We start from the raw sequence: 25,412 nt of genomic DNA, 5'->3' as shown, positions 1-25,412 counted from the left end.
CCTACATGTAGCCTATGTGTAACACACTCCCATGCACTCCACTGCTCACTGAACAAGCAATGACACAAGATAGTAGTGTTTTACATTGTTTCACATCTGTGTGTAGCCTACAGTAGTTTGGCATCTGTGCGGCCAATCATTTTATGCTTTGTGTGCAGTTACTGCAAAAACACAATTTTTAAGAGAGTTAAAATAGTTTTGAAAGTCGTGTTTGCTTTTGCAAGAGATGTGTGACGTTTTACATCATGTGTGCGTAATGTGTAGAGTTTTGAGAAATGAAGCCACTGGTTTCAGAAAAGTGTGTGTAAGCAATAAAACACTGTAACACACACCATCGCAGTTCCATCTGCTGGTTAGCCTCGGTACTGCACGACATTTCCCGCTGAGAGGAGGACAAACCACCTCATTGAACTCCATCCTCTGGCAAGAGATATGACTCAGCGTTAATGAGCTCAAAATATACAGACCACAAATTAAGTAGTGAGTTTACTTAATTCTATTTCTCGCATGAATCGTTCTATTTAAATAGCTTTTTGTCTTTTACATCATGGATAGCTTCCGCGGTTTGTTTGATAAACTCGACAGGGATAATGACGGTTTTATATCTCGTGAGGAGCTGCTGAGTGAAATGCGAAGGATAGGTGTGGAACCAGTGTGTGAAAAGGTTCAAGTAAGATTTTCTACTTATATCAATTGCAGAGACTATGTTAAGGAATCATTCTTTTATGTTGCCTATCTGGAGATCTTATTTTCTGTGTGAACAAATTAACAGCCACAATTCTGTCGTTCAGGAAATCTTGTCAAATTATGACCAAAACGAGGATGGACGTCTTAGCTATCAGGAATTTCTTATTTATATAATGGACAGAGAGAAGAAATGGAAAATAGATTTCCATGCCCTTGACAGAAATAAATGTGGTAAGTTGTCTGTGACAATAGCCCATTATTCTTATATTTTTACCGAAACAGCTTATAGTAGGCCTACTGTTATGTTCTCTCAACTAGCTGTATACAAAACAAAGTACCAAAAACAGTGCAAAAATATATATTTTAAATAATTAATATACTGTATCGTATTATTTTATATAGCCTATCACAATATATAGCCTACATTTAAATGGTATTCCATTTTTGTATTTTGTACGTGATGTAACATGAACTGTATTGTCTTAGAACTGCACATTTCAATTTGGATATTACTTTAATAGTCACCTCTGGTAACATCAATCTTACAGTTATTTTTGGAGCCCACAATTACTATAGGGCACATTTCTCAATACTTAGGTCACTTTTTCAAATCTTTTCACACAGTTCTCCTGAACGTCACATTCAAAATGTACTACTGTAAATCTATAAGAACACTTCAAATGCCATTCTTCCATAACGCTCGCAAAGGTTTTCCCCCAACAAACACTGTTCTCTTACGAGAGGTTCTCTCGTATTGCGTAAGCTAGCTTACGCTACGGGAAAGATTCATCTTTGCTGAGAAGTTGAAGCCAAAAAATTATTCCATAATTTTGTAATCATTGTCAACGCAGTCTCTTCTGAGGCAGACCATGAGCGGGCTAGCTAGCGGCTCATTGGTTCGCTCAGAGAGAATGCACGAACCTATGGGAGAGCGGCGCTGAGTCCGCGCCCAATGAGCGGACGGCGCTCGCTCACTGCGTCACAGCCTGCCAAAAGGGGTGTGGCTACAGTGTATAAAGGTCGCTCTCCCAGCTAGTTCGTCGATTCTTTTTCATTCAGCGAGCTACACGCATCCGCTGTCCTGGGAAGAAGCCGCCGTCGTCGAGAAGGCACCTTCTAGCGAGCTCCGGAGTCTGAGGAAGCCGTCCGTCTGCCACCTTCAGCCGCCCAGCAAGCTAGCGCCATCCGACGCGTATCCTTTATTCCATTCCCTAAAAGAGCCGAGCGTCTTTTTAAAGATGCCTCGTATTTCCTGCGGCTCATGCCGCTCTTTACTCGAGGAAGGAGACCGCCACCCCATCTGCGTTCTCTGTCTCGGAGTGGATCACGCAGAGCTCGCCCTCGCTAACGGAGGATGCGACCACTGTGAGGACCTGCCTCTGTCCTCCCTGCGGGCTCGACTGCAGGCCGTCAAAACCGCTCCCGCGCCGCCTCTCACTTCGCCGCGGAAGAAGAAACGCCGCTCCCAGAGGCCGCCGGAGCCCCCTGCGGATCCATGTGGGCCGCCGCCCACCGACCGCTCTCCCTCTCCGCCCCAGCCGGACATTCATTTGCCGCCAAGTGGCCGCTCTGTTGCCTCCGACGACACCGCGGATGAGAAGGACTCCTGTTCGCTGCACGCTTCTGACAGCGAGGATTGGTCGTCGATCGACTCATCGACGAGAGAGTCTGCGGGGACCCGCGCCGGCATCGAGGAGGAACTAACGCGCCTCCTTTCACAGGCCGTCAACCGCCTGGGTCTCGAGTGGTCTCCTCCCCCCGAGCAACCACCGAACCGCTTGGACGGAAAGTTCCTGCACCGGCGCCCGGCCCCTGCCTGTAGCCGGGCTGCACCATTCCTGCCTGAGCTTCACAATGAGCTCACGAAGTCCTGGAATGCCCCTCTCTCGGCCCGTAACCGCTCTGATGTGTCCGCTTCGCTGCGCTCAGTGGACGGAGCCGCCGCGAAGGGTTATGCTGCCATGCCGCCCGTCGAGGACTCGGTCGCCGCTCATCTTTGCCCGCCCTCTGCTAGATGGCGTTCCTCCCCTACGCTTCCTTCAAAAGCGTGCAGAGCGAACTTCAACTTTCATGCCCGCGCCTACAGCGCCGGACAGGCCGCTGCAGCGCTGCATTCAATGTCAGTCCTCCAGGTGCTCCAGAGCGACATCTTGTGCGAAATGGCGAGCAGCGGTAGGAACCCGCCCATCCTCTCGGATCTGAGAAGCGCTACGGACCTTTCCCTTCGCGCCACTAAAGCCGCCGCACAAGCCCTGGGAAAATGCATGGCCGCCCTCTGTGTCGCTGAGAGACACTTATGGCTCACGCTTACCGACATGGGAGATTCAGAACGCGCCGTGTTCCTCAACGCGCCTATATCTCCGACCGGGCTCTTCGGATCTGCCGTCACGGGCATCGTTGACCGCTTCTCCGAGGTACAGAAAGCGACTCAGGCCATGAACTTGTTCCTGCCCCGCCGCGCTAGCTCTTCAGCTGGCCGCTCTCATGAGCCACCTGCCAGAACTCCACAGCAGCGCCCGCCTCAGCAGGCTCAGCAGCCCCAGCGTAGACAGGGCGGCCGCCCTCGCTCTCGCTCTGACAGCCGCCGCAGACAGCCTCCTCCCCGGGGGCCTCGACCCAAGATCGCGCTGAAGCCCGATCAACAGAAGTCTGCCTAGCACAGCTGAGAAAAAGGCGGCTCTCTCCCGCTGCGACCGGACCGCCGTCAAAGCTTCGCCCACTGTTAGTCCCCGTCTCACCGCCGACTACAGTAGAGTTTACCGCCACAATCAAGCCGGTTTCCCTGCCCGCTTGCGAGCGACTAAAAGCCGTTTTCACGGCTACCCAGAGAGTTCACAAAAAGAGCATAAAAGCCTCAAGTGTAAAAAATGTGCCCACAAGCATGTGTTCACGTACACACACAAGCACCATATGCCCAAGGTCTCTCACGGAGCGAGCGCTATCCGCTCCAGTAGCAGAGAACATAAGCACGCCCACGAGCCCGTGCGCGTGTCCCCCCTCTGCCCGCTCTGTCACACGGCCCATAAACTCCTCTCTGAGTGTAAGTCCCGTTGCCATCCACATTATAAGCGTGCCCACACCCAGTGTCCAGCCCGCTATGTGCAGCAATCAGGGCGAAATCGCCATTCAACCGCTAGCCGCATGCTACGAAGCGTGGGAAGCCATCCCCGGCATCTCCCCGTGGGTTTTAAGCATAATAAAGAATGGGTATCGATTACAGTTTCGTCGCCGCCCGCCACGCTCGCTCGTGCGGCTCGAATCCACTGTCAGCCGCCCGCTATGAACACGCTTCGCTTAGAAATAGCCAAGCTACTGCAGAAGGGCGCTATAGAGAGAGTCCCGCCATCTATGACCGAGTCGGGGTTTTACGGCCGTTATTTTCTGGTTCCCAAGAAAGACGGCGGCCTCAGGCCGATCTTAGATCTCAGGGCTTTGAACAAAGCGCTCATGAAAAGACCGTTCAAAATGCTCACAGTCAGGAAACTCCTCGCGCACGTCCGCCAGGGGGACTGGTTCATCTCTCTAGACCTGAAAGACGCCTATTTTCAGATCCAGATAAACCCTCATCACAGGCCATTCCTACGTTTCGCCTTCGAGGGCCAAGTTTACCAGTATGCCGTTCTCCCGTTCGGCCTATCCTTAGCACCCCGTACGTTCACAAAGTGCATGGATACAGCGCTCGCCCCCCTGCGAAGTCAGGGGCTGCGCATACTGAATTATCTGGACGACTGGCTGATTCTAGCAGATTCCCAGACGGAGCTGCTGTCGCACCGCACAGTTCTCCTCAACCATCTGGAAGTGCTGGGACTCTCTGTCAACTGGACAAAGAGCTCTCTCCAGCCCAGTCAAACTATTTCGTTCCTGGGAATAGATTTGAACTCTGTCACTATGACGGCTCGCTTATCCACACAGCGCGCGCCGTGTTCAGCGCCTAGCCGCCTCTTTTCAGATGGGTACCCATACATCCCTGAAATCGTTTCAGAGGACGCTGGGTTATATGGCTTCAGCCTCCGCTGTGCTACAGCTGGGTCTTCTGCACATGCGCCCCCTTCAACTCTGGTTAAAGAGCCGCGTATCCCACCGCGAGTGGACGACGGGCCGCCAGTTGATCAAGATTACTCAGACATGTATCACTGCACTGCAGCCATGGTCAGTAATCGAGTGGTTTCAGAGGGGCGTTACCATGGGGACTTTTTCTCGCCGGAAAGTCATCTCGACAGACGCATCCAACTCGGGTTGGGGTGCGGCTTGCGAGGGCTCACCGGCCGCCGGCCAGTGGTCGAGCAACGAGAGTTCCCTACACATAAACTGTCTGGAAATGATCGCGGTCGAGAACGCGCTGCTGTTTTTCCTCCCGCGCATACACGGTCACCACGTCCTGATTCGCTCCGACAATATGGCCGTGGTATCATACATCAACCGTCAGGGCGGCGTCAGATCCAAGAATCTCTTTCATCTGACACGCCGCATCCTATTGTGGTCCCAGAGTCACCTGCTCTCGCTCAGAGCGACGCACGTACCGGGCCACCTGAACGACGGTCCAGACATGCTTTCCAGGAACCTGGTCTCCCCCGGAGAATGGTCCCTGCACACTCAAACAGTCCAAACGCTGTGGCGCCTATTCGGCAGAGCGGAGATAGATCTTTTCGCGTCAGAAGAGAACGCTCACTGCCCAATATTCTTCTCAAAGAGCGAGGACGCGCTAGCCCAGGATTGGCCCCGCCGCCAGCTCTATGCTTTTCCCCCGATTTCTCTGCTACCGCAGGTCATTCAGAGAATCAGGGACTCACGCCACTCGGTGCTCCTCATAGCCCCGCGCTGGGAGAATCAGATTTGGTTCCCGGAGCTAACGCGGCTGTCACAGACAGCCCCGTGGCCCATTCCAATCAGAGCAGATCTCCTCACTCAAGCCCGCGGCTCGATCTGGCATTCCCATCCACAGCGCTGGGCGCTTCATGCATGGGTGACCAACGACTACGCGTCGAATTGCCAGAAGGGGTTCTGAACACGATCAAACACGCCAGAGCGGATTCTACCAGAAAGCTCTATGCTGCAAAATGGTCTGTGTTCTCCAAATGGTGCACCGACAAAAATTTGGACCCACGGACGTGCGAGGTTTCGTCTTTGCTCGTGTTCCTTCAGGAGATGCTGGATAAGGGCAGGTCCCCATCCACTCTTAAGGTTTACGTGGCAGCCGTCGCGGCGTTCGTTAAACCCCGGCGCGCCCAGTCTCTGGGCAAAGACGAGCTAATCATCCGCTTCCTCAGGGAAGCCAGAAGGATGAATCCCCCTCGCCCCCCTACGGTGCCGGTCTGGGATCTTTCTATAGTTCTAGAAGCTCTGAAAGCCCCACCGTTTGAACCACTTGAGTCCGTGGAGCTTAAATACCTCTCGTTAAAAACCGTTCTTCTGACGGCACTCGCCTCAGTAAAACGTGTGGGGGACATTCACGCGCTGTCTTCGAGCGCCGCGTGCCTGGAGTTTGGACCGAATGACTCCATAGTCATTCTAAAACCTAGACACGGTTATGTTCCGAAAGCGATTGGTACCCCTTTCAGGGCGCAGGTGATCTCTCTATCGGCGCTGCCTGCATCCGATAGCGAACGTGACGCTGACCGCCTCTGCCCGGTTCAGGCTCTCAGAGTGTATACTACACGCGTTGCCGCGTTCAGACGCTCAGAGCAGCTGTTTGTGTCGTTCGGTGGCCGCACCAAGGGTTTAGCCGCCTCGAAACAGACTCTATCCAGGTGGATAGTAGACGCGATTGCCTCTGCTTATGCCACTAAAGACCTGCCTTGCCCTCTGGGCATCAGGGCTCATTCCACCAGAGGCATGGCCTCATCGTGGGCATGGTCCTGCGGAATTTCCATTCACGACATTTGTGTGGCCGCGGGATGGGCCTCCCCCTCCACTTTTGTCAGATTTTATAACTTGGAAGTTCCAGCCTTACAGGCTAAAATTCTGGCGGTCTAATACGTACAGCTGTCCTATAGAAAGCCGCACTATCGGGAGTTCCATCACACCGGCTCACCCCTTGTGTTCCCCTATGTGCTTATGCATTACACGTCACGGCCCGCTTTGCCGGCCGCCTTAGGGCGTTTTGCACTAGATGATAACGGCCGCTAGGCTGGCCGCCTTATTATCTTTATCCACTTAAAGATTCCCCCGGTGTTCCCCCCTGGGATGCTTAGTGGTTACTTAGCGCGCACGGCGTTGACCAGGTGTTCCCGTAGCGTAAGCTAGCTTACGCAATACGAGAGAACCTCTCGTAAGAGAACGAATCGGTTACCTAACGTAACCTCGGTTCTCTCTAGATGAGGGAACGAGTATTGCGTTCCCGGCCGTGCTTGCGCCACTAGCGTTTCGCTTCATGCTACAGAATCGACGAACTAGCTGGGAGAGCGACCTTTATACACTGTAGCCACGCCCCTTTTGGCGGGCTGTGACGCAGTGAGCGAGCGCCGTCCGCTCATTGGGCGCGGACTCAGCGCCGCTCTCCCAAAGGTTCGTGCATTCTCTCTGAGCGAACCAATGAGCCGCTAGCTAGCCCGCTCATGGTCTGCTTCAGAAGAGACTGCGTTGACAATGATTACAAAATTATGGAATAATTTTTTGGCTTCAACTTCTCAGCAAAGATGAATCTTTCCCGTAGCGTAAGCTAGCTTACGCAATACTCGTTCCCTCATCTAGAGAGAACCGAGGTTACGTTAGGTAACCGATTCGTTACTCATAAAACAATCCGAAAAACGCACACACTCAACAAGAGCATTAAACAGGAGTTTTCTTTTGTAAAGGATTAAACTTGGCCAAACAGTTAATCTAAACAGTAAACCAACAAAACACTTCATGTAGCCTGTCTCATAAGCTCGTTCCACCATAACACTGGCAAAAAAAAAAAAGCATTTTACTGCTTGTTTAAATTGCTTACTGTAATACGATGGGCTAAAGCAACACAATTACTGTACATTCTGTCATAACATTCTGTGTTCAATCCCAACCTGATCTCATGGCAATTCGGACGAATTTTACGAGGTGGCTAATTCATACAAATTTATACAACTTCAACAAATTCGTATGATTTTTGCTAATTCGTACATATTTTACGAGTTACCAAATTCGTTTAAATTCTTACGAATGACCTACTCCTGACCCCGCCCCTAAACCTACCTGTCACGTGGGTTTAGACGAATCGCACGAATTCGTACGAGTGAGGTCATTCTAATTCGTACGAATTAGCCACCTTTTAATTGCTCGTACGAATTTGTACGAATTGGTCGTGAGATAGCGTTGAAAATAAGCTTGTTATGTTCCACCATAACACTGGCAAAAAATAATAATAATTTGCTGCTTGTTTAAATTGCTTAATAAAAATGGGCTAAAGCAACACAATTGCTGTACATTCTGTCATAACTTAAAGGGTTAGTTCACCCAAAAATGAAAATTCTGTCAGTATTTACTCCCCCTCATGTTGTTCCAACCCCGTAAGACCTTCGTTCATCTTCGGAACACAAATTAAGATATTTAGGATATTAAAATCGCTCCTGCATACAGTCCATAGGCTTCTTGAGGGACTGGCTCTTGCTGTCCTCGAAAAGTAATTGAAGACATCGTTAAAATAGTCCAAGTGACTACAGGGGCTCAATCTTAAGTTTATCAAACGACGAGAACACTTTTGTGCGCAAAAAAACAACAAAAATAACGACTTTATTTCAACTATTCACTTCCTTCTCCATAAGCCTATAGTCCGTTAACGTAGTGTGATTGCGTAGAGCTACGTCACACGTAGGCTCACTATTGGTCGACGCTGGTCATGTGTGTGTGATGCGTGTGACGTACAATAACAGAAGCTTACGCTATTAAACTAGTTAGCTGACTCGCGCAGAGGGAGAAATAAACGAATAGTTGAAATAAAGTCGTTATTTTTGTTGTTTTTTTGCGCACAAAAGTGTTCTCGTCGTTTGATAAACTTAAGATTGAGCCCCTGTAGTCACTTGGACTATTTTAACGATGTCTTTTATGACTTTTCGGGGACGGCAAGAGCCAGTCCCTCAAGAAGCCTATGGACTGTATGCAGGAGCGATTTTAATATCTTAAATATCTTAATTCGTTTTCCGAAGATGAACGAAGGTCTTACGGGGTTGGAACAACATGAGGGTGAGTAAATACTGACAGAATTTTCATTTTTGGGTGAACTAACCCTTTAATTTGACTGTGTTCAATCCACTTAAATACATGTCAAATTTAAGTTTACTTAATCCGTTTGTTTTGGGGTTACATGATTGATTTGTGTTGCATTACTATAAGTTTAACAGTTTTGAAAAGAGTCAAAATTTTGGTGGTATTTGTGATTGATAATTGAATTTATATTTATTTGAGAAAATAATTCATATAAATTGAAATGTTTGAATGAATGAATGCATTTTGTGCCAAAGCAATGATAAATGATCCACAGTTTATCTCACATAACTGTGTAAAGAGTTTTGAAAAGTGACCCAAGGCTATTGAGAAATGTGTCCTAGCGATTGTAAAAAAAAAAAAAAAAAAAACTGTAATTAAAAACATGCTTTTTCTGTGAAGCTGCTTTGAAAAAGATATGTATTGTGAAAAGCGATATAGAAATAAATATGAATTGAATTGAAAATTCTTTCCTCTGATTAGGGGCAATTGACCTGGAGGATATCATGACTCTGTTTAAGGAATTAGGTTTGGTCATATCAAAACCCAATGCAAAAAGAATCATTCAAATGTAAGAGACCTGATGCTGCTGCCTTCACACTTGCAATATTTTATAATGATATTTGATATTAATTTCTATGCCATTGGTAACAATGCCATAGAAAATAAATGTCACTTCAAGATCACTCAATGTTTTTGTATTATGGGGTCAGATACCTTGACATTACAGATTTATGTAAATCTTACAGTAAATAGACCTTGTGTTCTGATACAGTTTATCTTAAATGCATGAAATGCTTAGGAATTTGTAGTGATTGGATTATTAACATTGAACTCTTATTGTCATTAGGATGGATGAAGACAACTCTATGACAGTAGACTGGGACGAATTCCTCCAGCACGTTATAATCAACCCAGCAGAAAACATTGGAGAGTTAGTATCTTCCTGGAAACATAACCTGGTAAAAAAAAAAGAAATCAGCTATTTCACAAATGCCTTTCTTTAAAATAATAATTGACCCAAAAGGGAAATTATCTCATCATTTACTCACCCCAGTGCTATATCAGATGTGTCTGACTTTCTTTCTTCTGCAGAACACTTCCATTTCAGCTGGGTAGATCCATCCAGGAATTACATTTTTTTCTAAAAAAAAAAAAATCTATATATGAGACATTGATTATGCCATTGGAGCCATATTAATTACTTTTATACTTTATGTGATTTTTGGAGAATCAAACTTTTGGTCACCAATCATTTGCATTGTGTGGACCTAAGATAGCTAAGATATTATTCTAAAAATATTTGTGTTCCACAGAAAAAGTCATACTTTACATAAAGACATGAGTAAATGAGGGGAAAATGTCAATTCTTTCAAGATTTTGCACATCTTGTGAACTGTTCATCATCAGATTTAAAAAATGATGTTGACTTTGTAGGTGTTTGATGTAGGAGAGAGTCGCTCTTTGTCTATTGAGTTAACCCAGGACGGGACTGACCTGTCGATCTGGGGGAACTTTATACTGGCCGCAGGCCTGGCAGATGCAGTGTCCAGAACTGTGACAGCACCAATCGACCTGTTAAAGACACGACTTCAGGTATATTTTTTTGTCAGTCAAAAAATTTAAAAATGTTTCCACCTTTGCTGTTAAATTCACTTAAATGTCTTTGATTTTAAATCCAAAGACATTAAAGGATGAGCGTTGTTGTTGTATACAACTCAAGACCCACCTTAGAGAAATGATTGCTCAAAATGACTCATATAATTGGTTTATTTTTCCTGTAAAGAAAGATCATTTACATATTCAATAAAAAAAACAAATAATAAATATTAACATACTTCTCCAATTGATTGATTAAATTACAGTAAGAATTACAAACATTAAACGTTTTTTGAAATGTTGTTTAATTATGCAAATGAGGCATTATCTAATTAAATATTCCCTTCATTGCGTACATTTCCACAACCGCAATTTAAACATTGGAATAAAAAAACAGGTTTAAAATTTATGTTTCATTTTGTTGCTTTCATATTAGAGTTAATGGTTTTTACAGCAGGGATTTTGGATTTCTCTTTTAAATATTGCATAAATAAGAAAATACTCTCAACTGCCAGAAAAAAATACAACTTTGGCCAGTCAATCTTTTTATTCTATATAAGAAACCTATATATTTTGAGCTGGCTTAAAGGGATAGTTCACTTTGAAATTAATTTTTGATATGTTCTAGGGCATCCAAGATGTAGGTGTCTTTGTTTCCACAGTATTTTCAGTTTTGATATTTGTAGGTCAAACCGTTCTTGTCTGTCAGTCATACAGTGGAGGTCTATGGTCACCACCTCAAAGAGCATGCACAAGTCCAAATTAAACATGATTTAATATAAATGTAAGTACACACTGATGGCCTAAGACACGAAACGTGCGGTTTGTGTGAGAAAACAAACAGTTTTTATATAGTTTTACCTTGTTTATTTACCAATTTAGACCTCCATTATATGACTGACAGACAAGAAAGATTTGACCTAAAAATATCAAAATTGAAACTACTGTGGAAACAAAGACACCTACATCTTGCTAAGCTACATCTAAGCTAAAACATCTAAGTTAACTATCCCTTTAACTCAAATTCACACGGATCTGACTAAGAAATGGCTAAAAACGCTATATTCTGCTGCCAGGCCAGTAGGTGGCGATGTCAGTTTGTTATTCGCCTACAGACTGAACACACTTGCACAGGACGTCATAGTTTTCACAAATTCATGGTTTTGTTGTTTACACAGAGACAGTAATGGTATCGTTCTAAAAAATGTGCAATTTGAAGGCCGTTTTCACCAAAACTGAACTTCAATTGTTGCAAAACTGGCCACAAGCCATTAAGCAGCTCTAATGAAGACAGTCGTGTCGTCATTAAGCTCAATTTAGTTCAAAAGTTGGTTCTCATCCAAAGGTGTCAGTGCAGTGAAATCGATATGCAGTATATGATACTGGATATTACTATTTCAGTTAAATTGGGAGTATATGTGTTATGCATTTGTAATACAATTTGTTGAGTGTGTGATCTAACAATACAGTAGTAGCCTAACACACTGCAATATACTGGATAGGTTTTTGGATCCAAAGCTGTGTCTCTGGGACTCCGAGAGCTGAAGACTGGAGGTTTTAGATCCTTGTGGCAAGGAAATGCTGTGAATGTTCTTAAAGGAACACCTCAATCAACGCTTCAGTGCTTCATCTATGCCCAGGTGAGCACTCAAACATGCACAAGCATTCACTCACATGTGCACAGATGCTCAAACATTCTTGATGTTACCCTCCCAACAGATGAGGATGAGCACTCTGGGCGAGAGGGACAGTCTGTCAGTCCATCAGAGGTTTGGACTGGGCTGTGTGTCAGGGGCGGTGGCACACGCTGTGTTCTACCCCTTAGAGGTATCACAGTGACACAACAGGTTGGAGCTCCTTACTGTTAGGTGTTGTCTGTCAAATATGTCGTTTTTCAGAGTACAATACACCTTGCGTAATTGGATTTTTCTTTCTCCCTTCTTTACTCTCCGACAAAGACAGGCAAAGGTTTTTTTAGTGATAATAAATTTTTTTTTAATCTTTGTATTGGATGATTTTTATGCTCCCAAAAAGAATGATGGCAAATGTAATTTTGTCACACAAACTTGTTGCATAATATAATGGATAAATGCATAAATAAATGTCTAGATTTCTGCCTCAGATTAAAAAAATTGAAATTACAATTATTGTCTGTAATTGTGGCAAACGACCCAAGGTTATTATAGTTAACTAAAACCATTAAAAAAATTCTACTTGAAATAAAATTAAATACAATAAAATCATATAGAAATGTAATTTTATTTCAGCTAGTTTCTCACTTTCATTTAGTTTAACTTGATGTATTAAAGCAACTAAAACCAAAGCTAATATAAAAAATTAATAAAAACTACATGGAAATATTAAATAATAAAAATGACAAAAAGAAAACATTATTTAACCAGCAACATTATTTAAGACTTAAGACATAATACTTTATTAGCTAAATTTAAAATTCAATTTAATTCAAAATAAATAAAGCTATAGTATCTCAATGATACTAAAATAACACTGATTGTGACATAAAGATTAAAATGTAATTCGAGGTATAAACTAATAACTGTAAGACTTTACAATAAGGTTTAATTTGTTAACATTAATTATCGTATTAAAGGGTCAGTTCACCCAAAAATTAAAATTCTGTCTTTACGCACTCTCATGTTGTTCCAACCCCGTAAGACCATCGTTCATCTTCGGAACACAAATTAAGATATTTTTGAAACTTGCCGGCCTCGAAAAGTTATTAAAGACATCATTAAAATAGTCCAAGTGACTCCAGTGGCTCAATCTTAAGTTTATCAAGCGACGAGAATATTTTTGTGCGCAAAAACAAACAAAAATAACGATTTTATTTCAACTATTCACTTCCTTCTCTATTGCCTCTAGTCAGTTAACATAGTATGATAGTGTAGAGCTACGTCACACGTAGGCTCACTATTGGCCGACGCTGGTCATGTGTGTGATGTGTGTGACGTACAATAACAGGAGCTTACGTTATTAAACTAGTAACCTGACTCGAGGCAGAGAGAAATAAATGAATAGTTGAAATAAAGTCGTTATTTTTGTTTGTTTTTGTGCACAAAAGTGTTCTTGTCGCTTGATAAAGTTAAGATTGAGTCACTGTAGTCACTTGGACTATTTTAACGATGTCTTTAATAACTTTTCGAGGCCGGCAAGTTTCAATTCCTCAAGAAGCCTATGGACTAGTATAGAGGAGTGATCCAGCTCTCAGATTTCATCAAAAATATCTTAATTTGTGTTCCGAAGATGAATTTTTGGGTGAACTAACCCTTTAACTAACACGAACTAAACAAGTTTCTAAAACACATCTGTTTATTGTGTTCATCACTTCACAGTGCATTAACCAATATTAGAAAAATGCAACTTTTTAAATTGGATAATGTATTAGTAAATGTTGAAATCAACATTAACTAAGATTAATAAATGCTGTAAAACTATTGTTCATTAGTTAAAGTTAACTAATGTAGTTAATAATGAAACCTTATTGTAAAGTGTTACTGTTATAACTACAAGAAATACAGTCGCTGTTCCAAGAAATAAAGCCACAATTTTAAAATATTAAGTTACAATATGCCATTTCAACTCACAATTATTAGAAATGTGAGGTAAAGTGACATTGTGAGATATATTGACACAATTATGAAAAACGTGTAACTGAGAAATAGTCACAATAGTAAGTCACACAGTACAAGTACTTTCCATATTAGTTATTTTTCATCACTAATCCAAAGTGTTTAGTTAACATTCAGAACCCCGGTTATCTTCCTTGACTTACAGTACATATACTGTAAGTTGATTGACGTTGTCTTTCTTTTTTCCAACGGCAGGTGCTGAAAGTGAGACTCAATCTCCAGCCGGCCGGCACCTATAATGGAGTACTGGGATGTGCCAAGCTGATTTACCAGAACGAGTCCGTGGCAGCTTTCTACCGAGGGTTCAAGCCCAGCATTCTCTGCATGATTCCTTATGCTGGAGTGGAATGTGCAGTGCATCAGGTATTCCAGATGAGAGGAGGTATCTGAGTATTCATTTAAGAAGAAACTACAAAACTGCTTTTACTTTCAGGCAGAGCGGCTTTATTTTCTTCTCACAAAGTCATCAGTCATTAACATGAAACCTTTCTCCTCTTGCAGTCAATCATGAGCTGGGCAAGACAGGATCAAGAGCAAGTCAGTGACTCCAAGCTGTTCCTCTTCAGTTTTGCTGCGTTTGCATCGGGACAGGCCACCAGTTACCCACTTGCTGTCATTAGGACACAACAGCAAGCTCAAGGTGAACGTTAAACCTGAACTGAGAATATTTACTTTCATCAACGTTTTCCTTTATCAAAACAAAAATGTCTTCCAAGGCTTTTAATAATTAATATCTGTGCTGTACAATCTGGCAAATTTTTACTGTCTGCATTCACGCAGCATCAGAAATGAGAATCCTAACAGGGAATGTTCTGACTAACGCTCTGCAAAGGTCTCTTTCAAAGTTATGAAGAAATGTTTTACTACGTTTATTGTTCAAAAGTGATGTTGAAGAAGAATGATAAAAAGGAATGCTCAATTAAAGGTACACTGAAGTGTCATGAAACACACTGAATTATTCAATGTGTTGATGTCATTTCCACTGAAACAGGAAGACAGGGTGGGACATATCAAACAGCCCCTCCCCTTTTTAACCAGCCAATAGCGTTCATGCACCCCAGTGTAAAGCATATTTACACTGTCTGGATCGTTCCCTATCCCCTCGATTTTAGCTGCGGCTTCATTTTATAGTGTAAGGGGCGGGACACTTTTTTTAGATTCTAGAGAGCATTTGACTGGACAGAAAATCTGATGAGAAGCTGAGTGATGTCATCAAAATCATTGATCCATATTGACGGACTGTTTTTTTTTAAAGCTTATATGTTCATCATTGTATTGGAGCACACTAGCAAAACCGGCTTATGGCTTCTACTGAAAAAAAAAAAAAACTTACATTTTGATTTCATGGGAACTTTAACATTCATAACTATGAGAAAAAAAGCATTTTTTAAAGCATTTAAACAAACTGACATTTAGAAATAACGTTTTCATAACTTGTGTTATGTTGTGTTAATATGTTCTCTGAACATCTAAAGGATGTTCATCTCGGACTGTTGAACGAATCAGTATTTGTCTTGTGAATTTCTTTAGCATTTACTAAATATATATCTGTAATTTGATCAGTGTGCTGTTGTCTTTTCTCTCGCAACCTCAGCTTTCTGTTCGACCTCTGGGAAGACTGCGGATGCTCTTCAAGGACTCGTCGGCATCTATGAGAAAAATGGAGTCCGAGGTTTTTATAACGGAATGGGTGCTAGCTTTGTGAGAGCTGTTCCCTGTGCTTTGCTGAATTACACCCTGACCTCAAAATTTGAGACATTGCTTTCTTCATTGTCCTAATGTAGAATAGTGGTTTTGAGTTTTTATTGTTATTTTTTATTTATTTGAATTATGTCAGATCACGTGCATTCCTGTGTTACCTAATGTTGATGACATGTGACTATGGTATGAGTATGTGGTATCAGTTTTTGATATCTGAGCCTTTTAACAAGTACACAAGCACCATATCAGTATTTTGTTCATCTTTGTTGTCATTTGAGTCTGCAACCATATCATGAAATTTTAATCATGTTACCAACCTTCCTGACATCAAAGATCATTATTTGCTTGGTACTATGATGTACTTAATCATTATGACACAAGTGGTAAAGTGAAAAAGTGTTTTTTTCCTCCATAATTGTCTGTTATTTTTGCTTGTGGTCTATTCCCTGGACGTCACTAAAGTATTGAGACACCTCTGCAGAATATGTGTAAATATTAATTTTGCTGTGAGTAAGTTTAACTTGTTGCAGTTAGGCTACTGAGCATACAATTCAATTGTTGCTTTTCCTCTTTATCTAATTATGTATAATTATGTAGCCTAATTCACAGTGTTAAAACTGTAATAAAATCTACAATTGGCAGTATTTAAACATACTAAAAAAAGTAAATTTTTCTTTTTTTTTTTTCTTCACAAAGAACCAAACTATATTAATTAACTGAAACGAAAGAGCGATGCTTGATTATGGTAGATGGAGTAAGTCTCAATGAGTTTCATTGAGCAAAAAAATAAATAAAATAAAAACGGAATAATAGCTGTTCGCCTATTCCTTACGACGCCACAAGAGGACACCATACACATTCATCAGCGAAACGAAGCAAACTGTTCTGGTTACGTGGCCATAGTGACGTCGTCGACAGAGTTGACGTTTCACAAACATGGCGTCGCAGCAGAATGAAGTTGATGAGCTGTTCGATGTAAAAAATGCCTTTTACATCGGCAGTTATCAACACTGCATTAACGAAGCCCAAAAAGTAAAGGTGAGTGTCCTGAAAATATTCTTAATGGCACGAAAGCATTTCTTACTGAAACGCTTAACTTTATAGATTCCACTTGTGCCTGTTAGCATTCGGCTAACGTTAATGCATTAACTGTTATAGTCTATATTTTAACAAGACTGTCATTGATAAATGACAACCAACCACGTGTAACTTGTTTTATGTTTTATATTTCTTTTAGACACCAGGGCCAGAAAAGGAAGCAGAAAAGAACATTTTCCTGTACAGAGCATATATTGCTCAGGTAAGTTCTTTAGCATCAGTCTGTTGTGGTGGTATGTTGGTTTGATGTTAATGAGAGAAAAAAACTAAGTTAATCGAAGTCGAACACCAACCCATGTATGTGTATGTATGTATGTATGTGTATGATGTGTGTGTGTATTCACATATACTTATGTTTTTGATTTAGTGCAATTAATTTTGAGTTCTAAGTGAATGATGATTTCTGTTGTCTTGTCAGAGGAAGTATGCTGTGGTTCTGGATGAAATAAAGCCCAGCGCCTCTGAGGAGATGCAGGCCGTTAGGATGTTTGCCGAGTACCTGTCCGATGTAGGCAAGAGGTATGTGCAGTAAAACTGTCACATTTTTATGAATTGTTTCAAGCTATAAACTAAAACCCTAGATACATACAGGTTAGCCATTTGGTCTATCAATCAAAGGTATAGCCTAGTTCACCCAAAAATGAAAATTCTGTCAATAATTTAGTCACCCTAATGTTGGTCCAAACCCTTAAGCCATTCGTTCATCTTCTGAACACAAATGAAGATTATTTTAATAAAATCTGAGCAGTTTCTTTCCCATGACAACGTATGCCACTTTCAAGCCTTAGAAAGGTAGTTAAGACATTATTAAAGTAATCCATATGATTAGTGGTTTAACCTCAATTTGATTAAGTGACAAGTGCTTTGTTTGTGAGAACCCCTCCGCCACTTATTTACTTACCATGATACATGGTTGTTGTGTTGATGCAGACATTGCATGAAAGTGCGTTGGAAATTAAGTGTTAAATAGGTTTTTTGTTTGTTTGCATAAACTAAGCACTTGCTTCGCTTCATAAAATTGAGGTTAAAACACTGGAGTCCCATCAATTATTTTAAAGATATCTTTTCTACCCTTCTGGGGCTTGAAAGTGAAACTGTGCCGATGGAGGGACAAAAATCTCTCCGATTTCATTTATGTTCCAAAGATGAACGAAAGACTTGCATGTTTAGAACGACATGAGGATGTGTAATTAATAACTGAATATTCATTTTTGGGTGAACTGTCCCTATAAGTGATTAGGCATGAAGTGAACTATACCATACAATGCTTTTCTTAGGGATGCAATAGTGGCAGAACTGGACAAAAAGATGGCTAAGAGTGTTGATGTTTCCAACACCACCTTCCTGCTGATGGCGGCCTCCATCTATCTGCATGAGATGAACACAGATGCTGCGTTACGTACCCTGCACCAGGGAGAGAGTCTGGAGTGGTGAGGCGGGAATTTTCATTAATAGTTTATGAGTGGGATTACAATGTATAAGTTGCTCACTGTCAATTTGTATTTCTCTTATAGCATGGCCATGACTGTCCAGGTACTTCTAAAGTTGGACAGAGTTGATATGGCAAGGTATTGTTTATTTATTTATTTTAGGTTTATAGCTTAGCTATTTGCAAACTTTTTAACCTGCTAAATATTATTTGACAATATATTATGTGGCCTAACTTTTTGGAAATCCATAAATCACTAGAACAATGTTATATATTTTGTTGACTTGTATACTTACAGTATCCCAAATGTTTCCAGTAATGTGTTTATCATATATTTATACATTAATTTTATTATTTTATTATTTTAACCAGTGTAAATAACATCCCGTATCATTGCGTCGCCTGTCAATGATGTCATATTTTTGGTGAAGACGACAACTCCCATGATTCCACGCTCTTTCACGGTGTCATCAAGCTTTGTTATTGTTTAGAATAAGCGACCTTTAGCGGCGAAACTTGCACACACTGTTCCTTTAATGACTTTGAATGTGGTATTTTCATGGATGTGTTGCGTTCACAGAAAGGAGCTAAAGAAGATGCAAGACCAAGATGAAGATGCCACTTTGACTCAGCTTGCTACAGCCTGGGTCAACCTTGCAATGGTGAGTATACAAGTCAATGTGAAATTCAAATAATTTACTTTCTTAATGGGCATTCTTGGTGCATGGATGACCTAAAAGAAAATAAAACGTTTTATTTGTTCATTATCTTTCATCAAAAAATAACTTTTCAGGCTATTGGGTAAAGTTAACTAATTGCCAAATTGATATTTAAGCATTATTTTTAGTCTAAAATCTATGATTTTCTTTATTTTTTTCCCACCAGATGGTCTTGCGTGCATTTGATTTGTAATACATTTGCTATAATTAATATTGTGAGTAGACAATTATGAGTTGAACATGGTCTAGTACCATAAAAGATTATGTCTCAAAGTATTAAAATAAAATATTGTGCATTCATTTCATTAAAAAATGATTACTTATTGTCGTCAATCTGTTTTGACTGCTGAGGTTTAATAGCCTTAATCATGAACAAATACAAACATGTATGCTATCCAAATACACCCATTTACTGCATATTTTTGCATATAGACATGCATTGTTGTAGCGAGCTGAAATCTCTGCATTTTCTTCAAATCTCTGCATGTCCTATCGCCTATTCAGTATTTGCTTGTTTTGCTGACTGATGTTTTTCCTTAGCGACTGGGAATTAAATGTCTTTCTCCTTCTTCTACCAACAGGGGGGAGAGAAATTGCAGGATGCGTTCTACATCTTCCAGGAAATGTCAGACAAGTACTCGCCCACACTGCTGCTGCTGAACGGTCAGGCTGCCAGTCACATGGCTCAGAATAAGTGGGATGAGGCTGAGTCAGTACTGCAGGACGCTCTGGACAAAGTAAGAGCCTGGACTTTAGCACAGCAAATGCCAGGAAGTTTTGTCTCCCACTGCAAAACAAAAGTTTAACTTTGGTCCTGAGAGTCTGTGTAGCGAAAATACATTTGACAAGTATAGATTGATGGTTAGACTTTATTTCCATGGTCCACTTAGACATTATACTAACTATAAGTAACTTGCAACTACATGTTAATTAACTCAGAGTGTTAGTAGACTGTTAGGTTCGAGTTAGTAGAATATGGTGGCGTAGTTGTAAAGATATTTCTAGTCAGTAGATTGTCTGTTGGTGGAGCATCAAAATAAAGAGTTAGCAGAGTAGTAGTTAGCATAATAGTCTACTAATACTCTAATGAGAGTCTGGTTGTGTTCACACTTGGCAAGGTTGGTTCGATTATAACGAACCCTGGTGCGATTGTTCTGTTAGTTCGGTTCATTTGAATGAGTGTGAATGCTGCCATCTGAACCCTAGTAATGCCACCAAACAAGCGGGTCGACTTCACAAAAGCTGGTTAACTAGGTTGTGAACATATCCCTATACTTTCAGGTTCGGTGTTAAAATGCCAATATCAACGCTAAGCGGACCAGGACTACATGATTTTTTTATTTGTTGGTCTGTAGACACACTCTTAGTTCACATGTAGTTGCAAAAATGACTTCTAGTTAGAAGAATGTCTAAAGTGGACCATCTAAATAAAGTGATACCAGATGACAAGTTGGCTGACAACTTTCATGCTGATCAAACATCCCAAACTCTAAGACACACTTTTTCTGATCTGGGACAATTCTGCCTTTTTTTTTCAATTAGTCAAGTAACATTTATTTACATAGTGCTTCATCATTTATAAAACGCGTTCAATTCAAGCTCAGTTCAGTGTTGATTCAATTCAGTTCAATGACAGTGTCAATGTTGCAAAGTTGCTGTCATTATCCAGCTCAATCCAAATCAAATTGTCTTCTCATCGATCAGTGCAGTTAAATTGATATTACTAAATATACATTTTCTTGTAAATCCCATTAGTCTCTTATGCTGACCTATACAAGGTTGTAAATTGGATGCCATGAAGGGAAAATGAGCATTTTCCGGTTAACAACTACAATCACTGTTAAAGTCGAATCGAGAGTTTTTAATTTTGTTTTTGTCTATGTGGTGTTTTTTTCATATCCTTTGAGACAAACCATGGAAAAATTCATAAGTCATCACCATTGCTGAGTATTTTGTCCTTAAAATTGCAGTGGAAAAGTCTTAAACACGGTTTGAAATCTCCTGTGTTTCTTACTTCACCCTTCTTGCGACACAAACTACCTTGTAACCAATCATGTGAATGTATGGGTGGGCTTTAGCATATCAATAACTATGCTATGCTTTGAAGCAGGGCAGACTCAAGAGAAGCCAGGTTATCCTGGTATATTTTTCTGTTTATTTGAAAAATCATGTACATTTTGCAATATAGTGGGTAAATTATGTATATGATGATGTTATGATGAACTATATGCCTTCCACTGACTTTCTAAGTATTTCAAAGCGTTTTTCTAAGGATACTGATTTTTAGAAGGCAGCTGTCTGACTCAATAGCAACACATTATTAGCTGTTTGATAATGTAGTCAATCAAAAGGCTTATCATGGCTAATTATTTCTGTTATGTGTCCAGATCAGTCAGTGGTCCAGGTTTAACTGCAGAGAAATGTAATGACCTGTCCTTTATCTTCTATAGGACAGCAGCCACCCGGAGACACTCATCAACCTCATTGTGTTGACACAGCATTTGGGCAAACCTCCTGAGGTAAGCTCCAAAAATGTAAATGTTGACATGTCAAGATTTTTTTTATTTTTTATTCAGTGTATCTGAGTTTCACTTTACCTTGAGAAATCAACACATCTGCTTATATTGTCTGTGTTTGTGTTTCTGCACAGGTGACAAATCGATATTTGTCTCAACTGAAAGATGCACACAAGTCACATCCTTTTATTAAGGATTATCTTGCTAAGGTAAGGTGATTTAGTATACTACAGGACACCATTCTCATTTTGAAAACATATTGTGAGAGCATTTTCTAAACAACTGTGAAAAAAAACAATAAGTTTAATGTAAACTCAATTGTTTTCACAGGAGAATGAATTTGACAGACTTGCCATGCAATACGCACCCAGCGCCTGAAAGAAGTATGGTTCCTATTTATGTCTCCTACGCTGCAACACAATGTTAGTTACTGTCTTCTATTTTTCAATGCCTTTAAACAAACTCATTTTGACGCTCTACAAACATTCCTGTATCATGGTTAAATAAAAATGTTTATCTTACATGGTGTTGCCTTATTGAGTACTCATTTTGCGTTTAAAAAAAGAGGTTTAAACAGCCTTCATAACACATCCGTTCACCTTACTGATTTCCAGTTCATAGAAGGGTATATATAAATATGGGGTAACATTTTTTTGGTCACTACAGCCGTGGCCAAAAGTATTAAAATAATTTGGTGATTTGCAAAGTTTGCTGCTTCGGTATTTGTGCATTATTTTTTTCCAGGTTTCTGTGGTATACCGGAAAACAATAAGTATTTTGTACATTTTAAAGGCTTTTGTTGACAAAATATTCAATATATATGCAAATAGAGTCAATATTTACTGTGTTGACCCTTCTGCAAAACCTCTGCAATTCGCTCTGGCATGCTGGATATCCGATTTTGGAACGAATCCTGACCAATGGCAATCCATTCTTGCCTTATTGGTGCTGGGAGTTGATCACAATTTGAAGACTTGTGGACTGCTTGTTAACTCGCCTTTTGAGGATTGACGACAGGCTTTCCATGGGCTCTACCGGGTACTTGCCTGGCCCCATATTCAACATTTTAATTAAATGATCTCAATGCCACTTTATTATGATTCTTGCTTTGTGACATGGTGCTCCATCATGCTGGAAAATGCATGGGTCATCACCAAAGTGCTCTTGAGTTGTTGGGAGGACGTTTTGTTACCGTTATTTATTCCAGGTAGTGTTTTTGGGATGAATTGTGAGAGAGCCACTCCCTTGGATGAAAAGCAACCCACTCATGGATGGTCTCAAGATGATTCACTGTTGGGATGACACAGTGCAGAAAAATGCAGTTTTAACCCTTTCACGCATAGTGGTCACTACAGTGGACAGCTATTTAAAAAGCATTTTCTTGAATTTGCAAGGGTTTTGATGGGAAAGTTGCACATCAATCTCTTCAGTGGACCCTGATGCATCATCCAATGCATTGCAACAAAGTTGTAAGCCATTGAGTTTTGATTTTTTTCCCCCTCCAAACCAAGATGGCCAATGGCCAGTCAGACATGCCAAGTTGCTCCAGAATATCCACCCGTTCCTTCTATCCTAGGACACCCTTGTAGGTAAAAAATAAATAAATAAAAATATTGGCGCATCAAGCAGTATCTAATCAATGGCTATATTTTAGCTACAATTCATACTTATACTGTGAATATTGTTTTTAAAAATACTTAATCTGCAGTAATTTGTTTTGACTGTAAATAAATGTATTTGTATTATTAGAATATAATTTCCATTGACGTCTAAAAAGTTATGTAATTACATAATTTGTGACTTGTAATGGATTACTTTACTCATCTCATGAAAAAGTAATCTAATTACGTAATGCATTACTTCTTAGATCAAAAAAAAATCTGTTTACGTAATGAATGTTGCTTGTACTGCATTTATTTACTCATAACATCAAATAGTAATCTGATTACACAATGCATGTTGAAAACATGGACTGTAAAAAAAATATGGACGTAGTGTCCGTGACGTCACCCATAGGTTTCTGAAGAGCGTTTTTGAAGCCTAAAGTGGGCGGGGCCGGCCGTCGCCATCTTGGCAGTGCGTCACCTCTCGTCACTACCGGATAAATTAAAATGGGCAAAAGGTGGGATGCGGGTGGAGCTGAGGTACTAATTATGCTATATGCTACTGCCCTCGCACTGACTTGAAAAAGTAAAGCCAATGGTTAAAGTTAGGTCATGTTGCACTGCTTTGTTGAAGTGTCCCTTGAAATGTTTTTGAACTTTGGACAACTTTGTGGGTTTGAAATATATGGGGGCACAAAATGGGCAGTGAAAACAACTGCAGCATTAATGGCATATCTACAAAAAGTCCAAGATTAAAGGCTAACGTTAGCTATCAAAATATTTTTCGGGGGGAAGAGGGCGAAAAAACATACAGTAAGGGCTCAAATCTTGTTACAAACTATCTTTACAAATATTAAATGGACTATTCATATGTTACGATGAGCTAAATTAGTTTTATTAAAAAATAAATCAAACGAGTAGGCTACTACGATTCGCTAAATAAAATTGAAGATAGCCTACTCACGTTTTTGGCTTAAGTTATTTACATGTTCTTCACATGTTTATCCTATACAATTTGATAGGAGGTGCTGTCTCGAAAAATGAGGGATCTGAGTCTGAGAGAATGCGGGACTCTGGGTGCAGGGGGGCTGTAGATGCAGGTCTCCGATTCTGCAGCTTAATACTCGTTTATGTTCATACCTAACGCCAAGTGTTCACTTGGGGTGAACTGCCAGCTCTGCCCATATATGAAATAATTATATTGTAAACAATTGTTTGTCGTTTTTGGCAATCTAGGGTGTGGCCTGTGTCCCACCCACCACGACCTGACAGGACACACCCTAGACCTAACGCCAAGTGTTAACTTGAGGTGAACTGCCAGCTCTGCCCATATATGAAAAAAACTATATCTGGGTATTAGTTGCGCTTTGTCATTTGAAAATGTGTTTGACTTTAATTACAAACGTAACTATATGACGACTTTTATTTTACTGTTTTTTGTAAACAACTGTTTGTCGTTTTTGGCAATCTAGGGTGTGGCCTGTATCCCACCCACCACGACCTTACAGGACACACCCTAGACCTAACGCCAAGTGTTGACTTGGGGTGAACTGCCAGCTCTGCCTATAAATTAAATAATTATATTGTAAACTATTGTTTGACGTTTTTGGCAATCTAGGGTGTGGCCTGTGTCCCACCCACCACGACCTTACTGGACACACCCTAGACCTAACGCCAAGTGTTGACTTGGGGTGAACTGCCAGCTCTGCCGATATATGAAACAATTATATTGTAAACTATTGTTTGTCGTTTTTGGCAATCTAGGGTGTGGCCTGTGTCCCACCCACCACGACCTTACTGGACACACCCTAGACCTAACGCCAAGTGTTGACTTGGGGTGAACTGCCAGCTCTGCCGATATATGAAATAATTATATTGTAAACTATTGTTTGTCGTTTTTGGCAATCTATGGGTGTGGCCTGTGTCCCACCCACCACGACCTTACAGGACACACCCTAGACCTAACGCCAAGTGTTGACTTGGGGTGAACTGCCAGCTCTGCCCATATATGAAGCTCTGCCCATATATGATATAATTATATTGTAAACAATTGTTTGTCGTTTTTGGCAATCTAGGGTGTGGCCTGTGTCCCACTCACCATGACCTTACAGGACACACCCTAGACCTAACGCCAAGTGTTAACTTGGGGTGAACTGCCAGCTCTGCCCATATATGAAAAAAAACTATATCTGGGTATTAGTTGCGCTTTGTCATTTGAAAATGTGTTTGACTTT

The 25,412-nt window shown here is 41.1% G+C and overlaps 2 protein-coding genes across 3 annotated transcripts; both read left to right on the top strand.

Moving 5' to 3' along the window:
- The first annotated feature begins 404 nt into the window (after nt 1-404).
- Nucleotides 405-16,586, top strand: slc25a24l (solute carrier family 25 member 24, like). Of its 2 annotated transcripts, none has more exons than XM_089130996.1 (10): nt 405-664; nt 792-918; nt 9,346-9,433; nt 9,713-9,824; nt 10,300-10,458; nt 11,964-12,101; nt 12,181-12,288; nt 14,307-14,474; nt 14,613-14,751; nt 15,706-16,586. In XM_089130996.1, exons 1-10 carry the CDS (start codon nt 548-550, stop codon nt 15,888-15,890), a joined length of 1,341 nt encoding a protein of 446 aa, XP_088987122.1. In that variant the 5' UTR covers nt 405-547; the 3' UTR covers nt 15,891-16,586. The 2 variants fall into 2 exon arrangements, with proteins under 2 accessions (XP_088987122.1, XP_039514561.1); XM_039658627.2 differs by having other exon boundaries at nt 411-670.
- A 103-nt stretch (nt 16,587-16,689) lies between these two features.
- Nucleotides 16,690-22,095, top strand: cope (COPI coat complex subunit epsilon). Its single transcript, XM_039659902.2, has 10 exons — nt 16,690-16,850; nt 17,050-17,112; nt 17,329-17,429; nt 18,188-18,340; nt 18,425-18,478; nt 18,920-19,001; nt 19,640-19,795; nt 21,509-21,577; nt 21,709-21,783; nt 21,905-22,095. Exons 1-10 carry the CDS (start codon nt 16,749-16,751, stop codon nt 21,950-21,952), a joined length of 903 nt encoding a protein of 300 aa, XP_039515836.1. The 5' UTR covers nt 16,690-16,748; the 3' UTR covers nt 21,953-22,095.
- Nucleotides 22,096-25,412: the final 3,317 nt, after the last annotated feature.

The sequence above is a fragment of the Pimephales promelas genome, chromosome 5 (assembly GCF_988280905.1).
Source record: "Pimephales promelas chromosome 5, fPimPro1.hap1.1, whole genome shotgun sequence".
In the NCBI taxonomy this organism is placed as follows: domain Eukaryota; kingdom Metazoa; phylum Chordata; class Actinopteri; order Cypriniformes; family Leuciscidae; genus Pimephales; species Pimephales promelas.
This window is presented reverse-complemented; position numbering and strand designations above follow the sequence as displayed.